Source organism: Paramormyrops kingsleyae, chromosome 13 (genome assembly GCF_048594095.1).
Source record: "Paramormyrops kingsleyae isolate MSU_618 chromosome 13, PKINGS_0.4, whole genome shotgun sequence".
NCBI classification, from domain to species: domain Eukaryota; kingdom Metazoa; phylum Chordata; class Actinopteri; order Osteoglossiformes; family Mormyridae; genus Paramormyrops; species Paramormyrops kingsleyae.
Genome location: NC_132809.1, coordinates 24,750,655 through 24,761,734, shown reverse-complemented (window position 1 = coordinate 24,761,734; position 11,080 = coordinate 24,750,655). Strand labels below are relative to the sequence as shown.

The 11,080-nt window shown below is 41.1% G+C and overlaps 1 protein-coding gene across 1 annotated transcript; it reads right to left on the bottom strand.

The window, feature by feature from the left end:
- Positions 1-7,152: 7,152 nt before the first annotated feature.
- On the bottom strand, positions 7,153-10,733 carry LOC111843507 (CCAAT/enhancer-binding protein alpha-like). Its single transcript, XM_023811148.2, has one exon. The coding sequence runs from the start codon at positions 10,079-10,081 to the stop codon at positions 9,191-9,193; it is 891 nt and encodes a 296-aa protein (XP_023666916.1). The 5' UTR covers positions 10,082-10,733; the 3' UTR covers positions 7,153-9,190.
- Positions 10,734-11,080: the final 347 nt, after the last annotated feature.

The following is an 11,080-nucleotide window of genomic DNA, read 5'->3' as shown; positions in this document are numbered from 1 at the left end:
TGGTAGTGAAAGTGAGGGTTCAGTGTTACTGTGGACTGATTAGACATGATTTTTGTGGAGGGTGGGGATGGTTTTGGCAAACAGAGCTCATTATCTTTGAACAATGCTGTAGCAAACTGATGTGGGTTGTGCATTCTGCATAAAGCCCATGGCATTCTATGTCCTGCTTACCGTTGGGGGTTCCTTGTGCTCTGCGAACAGGCCATGCCTTCTTGGACCCTGTCTAGGATTAGCTGTGTTTCACCACCAGTTCACAGAAAGTTCAAGGACTGGAATTAACTCTGTGTCAAGCAGCCCTAGTCAGATTACTTAATATTCCACGACGCCACCATGCACCATGAGATATAATGTAGTATTTACTGGATAAATGTTAATCAAAGGCAGCACATGAGGCAGAAAGGACATTATGAATTAGAGCTGTAGTTACACATTCGTCCAATTTTACATGATAATGACACAAAATATCAGCTAAGCACCATGCTACGAAAATAATGACTCAGGAGCAGCCTTATGACACACATAAAGGGGGTTTTATTCTGGAAAACGAACAGTGAAACAAAACAGGACCACGAGGGGTCAAAACGGGAAGGCTATTGGACGGTAGGGCACAGGCAACGGGTGGAATGATGTCAGTGACTGGACTGGGGATGACGAGACAAACAGGTACTTCAATAGAAATACTAAGGAGGGGCCCATGAGGGCCATATTAGGGTGGAGACGGGGGGGGGGGCAGGCAGACGTGGCGAGCAGGACGTGACACTAAGGACACTTTATATTCCACGCTTATCTGAACTTAAGGCAAAGCGCAGAGCTGTGCTGATATACCCTGGAAAGGACTGACCCGACGAGCAGCTGGGACTGGACGCCATGCAGGACACCTCACCGTGACACTGACGGTCCATTTGCAGGCTGCAGCAGCTCCCATATATTTATACTGTGTTAAAGTGCCGTGTGCAGCCATTCAGAGACATTCCTCACGCGTCTCGTCGTGTGTTACGCACAGTTACTGAGTCCTTCAAGCACAGCTGCTGTAACTCTGCTGTCTCATCGTGTAGATGTGGGAAGGCTTTTCCCAAACGTCTTTCCAACAAAGAATTTATTCACTCGATCGAGCAAGTCATAAGTACACTAATGAATATGTGTTGCATATTAAAGACGATAATGCCTACAACAAATGAAGTTTTTTTCTCTTTGAGGTACAGACCCATCGATCCTTTTGAGCCGCATACTGGTGTGACTCTGATCTCATGATCGCTGGCTTCATACTGGCTCGTTTTCTCAGTGTCTGTTCGGCATCCGGCTGCTATTCTGAGCCTCTGTGACGGTTCATACCTTCCCCATGAGGAGAAGTACAGGAACCTGCTGTTATGAGCGGCTGCCTCTGTGCTACTGGACATGAAGCCCCCTATGATGGATGGAGGATGGAGACGTGACTGAGGATATGGAGAATAGACGAGTGCACAAGCACCTTTCTTAACAGCCCAAAGAGACTTCATCATAAATTAAGTGAAGCCCAGCAATGTCAGTCCTGAAAGGCTGAGTGAATCCTGATGTGAGATGGAGGTGGTGCGAGAATATTCCAATGTGGGGGGAACCCCAGAGTGGAAACCCCAGATCCTGATGGACAGATCCATTCCTGCACTCCATTGACAGGGCAATTTGATAGCAAAAAATGTCACTTGTCATTCCTGTTTTAACTCAAATTCCCCAAATTACTGCATTTTACATGTTAATTCCTAAGAAAATTCTAAGAAAAAGTTTCTATATATTGCGTGCATTCATCAGAATTGTCATTTTGCTTTGCGATATCTGTCATTCTTCAGTGCCCAGGGCTGCTATGGCGCAACGATTCCCATGCTAATTTTTAAGGTGTCCTTAAAAACAATTCTTGTTCTTTGATAAGTTACCTTACTAAGCATAGCAAGAAACAATGGAGTCTTTGTTGGTCTTTTTAGCTTTCCGTTTTTTTAGCTTTGTCAGAAAATAATGCGTCCTCCAAAAGTTATTAGGGAAAATGAAAGATGAGACGGGAAAAAAAAACCCAGAAATACAGAGGAAACAGAACCGATAGAACCACAGAACCGGCCAAATGAAAGTGATATATAACGATGTTATGTAATTATTGGGAGGGACTGGGGATGCCCGAAAGCAGATAATGTCAGTCTCCTGGTTTGAAGGAATCCAGTGAAATGCCTCATTTTAAAAAGGCTTATGTTCCTGCAATTTTGGCATTAAGATTGCGAGTTGCTTTTTGATGGGGGCAGGTATGAATGAACATGTTCCAAAGCGATCTGGGCTTTAAGGCCACAGTGGACTCCAGCCATTTATTTGTGATCTGTCAAAACTCAGCTGTACACCTCTGGATTAAATTAATCTTTGGAAAGTTGGTGCTGTGTCCTCGGACTTCTGAATGTTCCTAAAAATCAGTATTGATATGATGAAATGAAGTCTGGGGGCGTCACAGTGGCACTGTGGTTTGCACTGTTGCCTCTCACCTCTGGAACCCGGGTTTGAGTCTCTGCCAGGATTCCATGTATGTGGAGTTTGCATGTTCTACTGATGCTGTGGTGGGGAACCCTCTGGGTACTCCAGTGTTCCCCCACAGTCCAAAAACATGGTGAATCAGAGTTGCCAAACTGCCCATAGGTGTGCATGTGTGAGTGCAACCAGTGATGCGTTGGTGCTCCATCCTGGGTTGTTTCCTGCCCTGTCCTTCCAGGATAGGCTCTGGACCCCCTGTAACCCTGATTAGGAAAAGCGGCAACAAAAAACAGACTGATACAAAGTGACAATTCTTTTCAGTTAATTGCTTTTGGGAAGGAATTTTTGTACATTTCTTTCTTTATTCACATAAAAAAATGCAACAACGGCTGTTGAAGCCCAGTGTTAAATCTGTGCGGACGCTGCAGGACAGCTTGGCTGGGACGGCCATTGGAACAGTCATATTCCTCAGACTGAAACACCTCCCACACCCCCCACCTGGCCAGTCAAAGCCTTCAGTTCTGAGCGCTGCCAGATGTTCCCCGAGAACTTACAGCTGTTCTGCATCATCCACAGATTGGCAACACGGCAGCTGGGTGTGTTTCACCAACCACGTTACACAGTGCAGAAGCTGTGAGTGCTTCCCTAGAGCTGCTCGTCGTCACAGCTTACAGATACGATCGGGGATGAACTGCCAGCCGTCCTCAGCCTGCATCTGCACATATCACACTAACGTTGGAGCTCCATGCTGGTTCCCACCCTAGCCGAAGCCATTCTGTGAACTATTTAAAAGAAATAATTTAGAGATGTAGATGTTCATAAAACAAACTCACTGGACTCAATTCCAGCTGAATGTGTCATATTTAACTATTTTATTATTTATTTTACCAACTTAATTATGGAATCACATCCTTGTGTGACAAATTCAGTAAACCTGACGGCTACAAAAATAGAGGAGAGTTTACGTTTGAATCAGGAAGTTGCACAGCTGAAAGCTTGACGATCATATGAGATGCAGGATCGATGCATCCAAGCACACAACACCATGCTCATCTGTGTGCGTGGCTGACAAACCCAAACATGCATGATTCATCATCACTTGTCATCACTTGTCCTCATCCAGTGCCTCATTGCCAAAGAGGGATTTAGCTGTTTGTAAACACAGATCACTCTATTATATTAGCTAAGAGCTACGGTGTATCACAACTATTTGTTTCGCACGTTTCTTTTAGTCCAACACATAAGCACATAAATCTGTTCCATAATTAACTTGAATGCTTTTAGATATGAGAAGAAAATAGATTTACTAAGACGTTCCAGCTGAAAAACTTTGGATGACCTCTTTTTATTTTTTGATCATGACAGTTTTAGTGGAGGAAAGGTATCATTCATTGTAGGTAATTATTCAGCTGTTTTATATCCTTTATACTGTACAAAACTTAGCATCTTTGGCACAGAAGTAGACAATGGATGTGCATTTATGTAGTAACATCTAACCTTTATCAACACATTAACTTCACAAATCTAGCCCTCGGAATAATTTTGGAATGGGTATTTTGAAATGTGTTTTTTCATTGACAATATACCTTCTAAATATTCTTTAATATTTAGAACGTAGAAGGGGTCTGCAGCTATTTTTACAGTTATGACATTAATAAAATCTGCGATGTGGGGATGCATGCCGGTTGCATGACAGGTTTAAAAAGTAAACAGCGGGAGTAAGAGTGATAAAAAGATAAATACACATTATAGAAACTGAAGACAAAAATTAAAAACAACGTGAAGAGACACTATGCAGACTGAGCCTGAGTCTGATGTCAGAGAAACACAGTCAGATTTTCAAGTTGCATTTTGGCATATGACCGACCAGCTTTTGTACTTTTGTATTCTAAGGGTACAGGGATTTGCTCACATACAATAAAACCTTTAAAGTTGTAATCAACAGAGATTATGACAAAGAACATGCAGTAAAGCTGCCTGTTAAAATACAACAAGGTCATGAAATAATGCTAAAATAATCATGGTGAAACAGAGGCAGTTAAATACAGTATAAACTTAAGCTCATAAATCCAATGTAACTGGAAAATGTGCTTCTTAAGTCTGAGAAGGAGGAAGTAATTTTTAGGGGTCCATCAGCAGCCTGTGCTGTAGTGCTTCGGTTGTGAGTTAAGCTTATCCTAGTTACTGTATGTCAGGGTCAGTTCCCGTCTGTCCGAGTCTTTCGTGTCTCCTCCCTGCTTGGCCAGCAGGTGTCGCTGGCCATCCTGTCCTCCCTGTCGTTACAGTATTTAGTGTACCACATGGCTCAATGCGCTGGGCATGCAGCTACTGTATCAAACCCTGTAGTCTTGTGTTCAAATTCTGCCTCTTCTGTTTTTGTATTTCGTTCCCTAGTGTTTCACTTATCAGTTTTTCTAGTTACTGTGATTTTGTGGTTTGTTTTCTGCTTTGGTTTTTTGCTTTGCCTTGGTTCTGTTTTATCTGCCTTTGTTATTTTCCCTGTGTTTAGATTCTGTTTCCTTGTGTTTCTGTCAGTTTCTTAGGTTCCCCGTATGATCTCCCAGTTCCTTGAGTTAATTATTAGTTTCACCTGTTGCCTGTTCTTGTGCCGGTCCTTGTGTGTTTCCTTTTTGGTCATTGTCCTGCACCCTCCTTGATTGGCTAATTGTCTCATGTCTCACTCCTGCTGCATCGTTACCCGGTTCAGTTTATTTATTTAAGTTCCTGCCTTAGTTCAGTTCGCTAGTGGGTCATTGTTGCATTCGAGTTGCATTCGGAGTCCCTGTTGTGTTGTTGTGTTGTTGTGTTGTTGTGTTGTTGTGTTGTTGTGTTGTTGTGTTGTACTTCACCTGCCTGTTCCTTGTTGCCCTGACCCTTAGTAGTTAGTCTTTGTTTTTCCCCATTTGCTTTTTGACCCCTCGTGGTCCATTGTTTTGTAGTGTTCCCCGTGTTTTCAGTTTCTGTTAATAAACCCAGTTCGTCCTGTGAGCCACAAGTGGATTGTCCACCTTCCTTTTCCCCACCTGCACGATGCCCTGTCCTCGTGATAGAAACACTGAGTCCCTGACAAGTAAATCTACACACCATCTAAACACCCCAGCAGAGTTTAGCCTGGTTATGGGACCGCAGTGTGATTCGGGGCAGGCTGGATTCATACTCATACTTCCAGAGGACACCCTGTAACAAATAATTCTAGAAATTTTCTCACATTTGAGTTAGTTAACAACAGGCCAGATGTCAGCTTGTCTGAAAGTCATGTTTTGCTTCATAATCCCTGTTTTGTAAGCTTCCCTTCCTTTTCATTTCAAAGTCTCTGCCAAGTGCTGTAACATAGTGTCTCCTTCCAGAACTTCCCTGGCTTAAAACAATTCCATCAATCACTTAAATCCTAATGGATCCCCTAAGAAACAAATGTGGTAACCAGTGTAAACAAAGCACATAATTTCATGATGAGTGCTGAATTCGAACAAGCAACTCAGGTACAAGCAAATAAGGGACAATAACAGGAGAACGGTGTTGTGTTATTAATGGGGCACTGGTAGCCTATTGGTGAGAGAAGCATGCTTGTGATTGGGAGGTTGCTGGTTTGAATACCCAACCAGCAAGGTACCACCTCCAAGCACTACTCCCTGGTAACAGCTGCCCACTGTGATCACATATGAGTTAAAGGCAGAAGATACATTTCATTGTGGTGTATCAATAATAACAATTTATTGCTTGCAGAGTCACCGAGGTTGGATGACGGAACAATAACTACTGAAACCCCCTTATATACAGAGCTGGACTGGGCATCTGGACAAAAGTTATTGTGTGGGGTCAAATATACTGTATCAGTCCATCATATCATGCATTCCTTTAGAGGAAAAAGCTCTGGGTGCTAAATTTCCAAGTGTCACCTCCCTGTGCAATCACCACATGTATCCTAAGCGAGCTTCCATGCAGATAGCGTGCCAGACACACCCAAACACAGACACTGAACGTGCTCAACATCACAGCAGCAGCTTTTCTCATGTTATACTTCCTGTGAGCCGTGGGGTAAAGGCATACCCAATAAAGACAGAGAAAGAGAAAATTGAATTTGAAGGGACCAGGAAACATCAGCCTTTAACAAAGAGATCGAATTGTCCCCCATTAGAGCTCTTGATTAGAACAACAAAGCAGCAACTCAGAACTGCTGCATATGACCTTACCCTCCAGGATGATCCTGCAAAACCTCACTCTCGCTCAGGCAAAAACATCGCTGCATATTTAACCACGGGAAACAAACCTGATACTGGGCTGAAGATAAAAAAAAACAGTCTACACTAAAATGTTTAAGGTGGGGTGAAAGAAAAAAAAAATGAACTTCTGTAATTCGGTGAAAAGAAATCTATTAAAAAGTTAATATAACTTTGTAGCTGTTTGTATTCTTTCCTAGTCAAAAGTCTGCTCAGTAATACAATAAAGAATTAATGTACTACCAAGAGCCAATAAATCTTTTAAGTGCATTTTATATTAGTAATATTTGATACAAACAACGTCTGTAAAGTTATTTTAAAGCTAATATGTTGATACCTAATTTGACCCCAATAAAAGAGAATATTGTGCAATGACTTCCATTTTCCTACTTCCAAATAAAAACTAAGCACATGATGTCAGAACTGTTGGGATGAATGACTCGGGGCACGCATGGTGGACAAACAAAAGGAGTTTTATTGAACTTGAAGAACAAAGACTGGAAATAAACTGGATCACGGGGGATCAAAACGGGAGGATTGGGTACAGGCAAGAAGACGGTAACGTTAATGAGCAGACTAGCAACAACCAGACAAACATGTACCTAAATGCATGGACTAAGAAGGTCCAACAAGCATCAGGTGCAGTGGATCAGGCCATGTGACGGAGGAGACAAGAGAGTCAGGCAGATGTGGCAGGCAGGAAGTGACACATGACAGTTCTATTGGACTGAAAATTATTAAAAGCAGTTTTCATTACCTTTGAGTAGAGAATGTACTGCTTATTAAATAATACAATATGCTTTCATTAGAATAGACGTGTACCATAAATACATCACAGAAACACTCTACAATGTTTAACAAACTATATTTCATATTAGCATTTCAGTATCCATAACCAAGGCGCTTGATTAGAACACCTCACATATGTAGCTTTTGCAAAAATTAGAGATGTTTTATAGCATTATAACTTGCTAAATTAATAGGGTCTTATATAACCTATGTGTTAAATGAAACTGAGCTCTTAAAAAGTTACAGAAGATGGAAGACAATGGAATCCCTGACTTCTTTTTGTACAAAGTTATATACAAGCAAAGCAAATTGTAAATTTTATGATAGGCCAATAATAATAATAATAATAAAATATTATTAATAATAATAACTATGTACAAAAACATGTACATAGCAACTGTTTGATATGACCTTTTGAAATAATGTATTTTTATTATGAACCCTGCTGAATGTATATTTTTCCCAAACACATCATCATGTTTACTTTTGTACAGTTATAGGAAACGCGGCACATTAGCCATCTTTAGCAGGCAAATGGCGTCTGATCCACGGCACCTGGGGAAGCCACCTGGAACACATCTCAAATGTTTCCAGAGCCACAAAGAACATAATAAATATCGCCATCATTTAAACAGGCCTACTGCTCATTTAAACCATGCATTATGCAGGCACCAGTCTGATCAGTTTTTACTTTTTTGGTTTTCTATGGTTTACAAGTGGATTTTATGTGCTTTTACAATATAGTTTGCTGGTTTATGGTGATTCAATATACAATTATGAAAAATTGATAAATTAATAAAATTCCAGCATGATTAGTACAAGAATCAAAAGAATAGAAGAAAAATTAATGTTGTTAATATTATAGGATTCAACATATGTTATTTATTTCAAATGTAATTTATTGGAAAAGTATTTTCAAAGTGTCTTTTAAAGTGCTTATGTTTCCTTAGTTTTAGTCAATCGAAATATGAGCCAACAGGAAAAGTCAAAAGCATCACCTTCAGTGTAACAATGGAAAAAAAACTGCATGAAGTGACACCCGGTCATTACACAGACACACACACACACACACACACACACACACACACAAAACTAAGTGCTTCTAATAAGCAGCAGTACACAAGTACACAAAGTAAAAGAGATTTGGAGAATAAAACAGGATGTTTAAAATGCTTCATGCCAACCCAGTTTTAAGAGTTACAGTATAATAACGAAGTATAAGGCCAAAGTATTATTAATGTCTTCCTGTCCTTTGGAATTTATAGTCATCTAACAGCCTCTGAAAGCGGAGTCACATACGCTTCATTACAGCAAAAGGTTTACAAATATTACTCCTTTAAGAAAAATAAGGAGATAAAATTCTACATAGCTTTAAGGCACATTATAAAGGCACACATCCGAACTAAAAGTAAATCTGGTAGAACATGAAAAAGAATTAAAATTGTAATGTATCCTGGCTGCATCGACAAGTTCTATGTAGGTAAATACAGTAGTAGTAGTAGTAGAAATAATAATAATCTTTCAAAAAGATAAAAATTCAGATAATAATCATAAAAACGTGTGATTTATGTTGTAGAACAAAACAGCCATACATCCACTATAGATACAGGTATAGAAAATAAGCTTATAATTTCAATCGCTTTGTATAAAAGGCACGTGTGTCTACCTCAACTGCCCAGCTCATCACGAGAATCCAGCAATAATCATTTAAACCCATTTCCAAAGTCGCTTGAACTCATGTGTTCGTTTATGCGCAGCTGGCCATCAATGGATACGAAGGATCCGTCGGGCAGTTGCTTGAAAATGCCCCTCAGAGTATCCAACTCACGGCTGAGATGTTCCACCTTCTGTCGGAGTCTCTCGTTGTCCACCGCCAACTCCAGCACCTTCTGCTGCGTCTCCGCGTTGCGCATCTTCGCCTTGTCCCTGCTCTTCCTGACAGCCACGTTGTTCCGCTCCCTCCTTAAGCGGTACTCGCTGCTGTTTTTGTCAATGTGCTTCTTGGATCTGCTTGTCTTCACCGGTCCCTGCTGCTGGTGGGGACTTGGTACCGGTGTCGGAGGAGGTGTCGGGTGGCCAGGGTGGATGTGCATGGACGTCTGTGCGCAATGCGCGATCTGGTACTGAAGATGCGTAATGTGCTGCGCAGGATGACGGGGAAGGGAACTGGTGAAAACGGGGGAAACTGATGATTGACAAAGCTCGTCATCTTCCCGATGTTCCTGTTTTATCGCCACGGGTCGTTTTCCTCTGACAGAATAGTTCTCGTAAATTGGTTCAGACACGGAAGCATCTGTGTAGTTCGCCACGCTGCCGTACAACTGCTGGTTAACCCTGGGCTCCGGGTATCCGTAATCAGCGCCTGCCAGTTTGACTTTCTCCAGTTTGTTATTGTTATGCAGAAGATCTTCCAGAAACTCGTCGTTCAGTTGCGCAGGATCGATGTATGCGCTGATATCAACCGAGCTTTCGTTCTCGCATATCTCACTTAGGTCTCCGATGATGTTAGTTTCTTTGTAGCAGAATGAACTTTGCTGTGGAAAGCAAGTCATTAGGGGTCGTTGCGCGACCTCGTACAAATTCGGCTGCTCCATGAAGGATCTAAAGCGCGCCAGACATGGTGAGGAGCTCCGGGGATCCAGCTTGATCGAATGGAGGGATGAAAAAAGCAACACTCGCAAATGTTCCCAATACACTTTATGACAGACAACCCATATTCTGACCTGCGGTTAAAGAGTTGCAAAACCTGTAGTTGGAGTTCAACGAGATACCACGAAGTAATTAGTCCAATTCACTCCTAGAGCTCGCCGTTGACTGCCTATATATATAGGGAGTGACGGCTTGCGCGTCAAGTTTTCTGGGTCCTAACGCGCACTACTCTGTAAATTGAGTACCACATTTTAAATGTGTTATGTATTTAGGTTAACCAACAGTAAATACGACAAAATATCTAACATGGAAGTTTAAAATGCCGTTACACGTTTACCGATGTGTTTACTGATGCATGCACTTTTCGGCAAATAAATTTAGGCTGTGTTGACAATTACTATATAAGTATGCTCCTGATCGCCATAATTCTGAATCATAGTTCTCAATTTCATCATCATATCTCAGTTTCACTGAATGATTATTTTTCTTTAGCAAACTGATACTTATTCAGAGACCAGTTTCAACATTACAAGGCTCTACATTACAGTAAGTAAAGTTCGCTGGCTGGAGAAAGCACTCGCATGCTCATGTACCTTCAAGAAAATGCCACATCACTGCAGTTAATGGAGTGTATCTTAAATTTGAATTGTTTTGAAAGCTTGGTTAACGGTTTTCCGTGTGGTGGCTAACATGATGATCACGTACATAATCTATTTTGACCAACAAGACTAAAGTAACTAAATATTGTGTCAAATGATGACAATTGTACAAAACTATTTGCATATATGTACTAAAACATTTGGAAATTTGTGTGAAGCAATGAGAAATTATGTTTTGCTGTGCAGAAGTGACATTATGGTGTGGGGATTATACTCATTGTCTTGTAAATGTTAATTGTCATTTGAGAAATGTGGCAATCAAGAAAAACTGTAAATAACACTGCT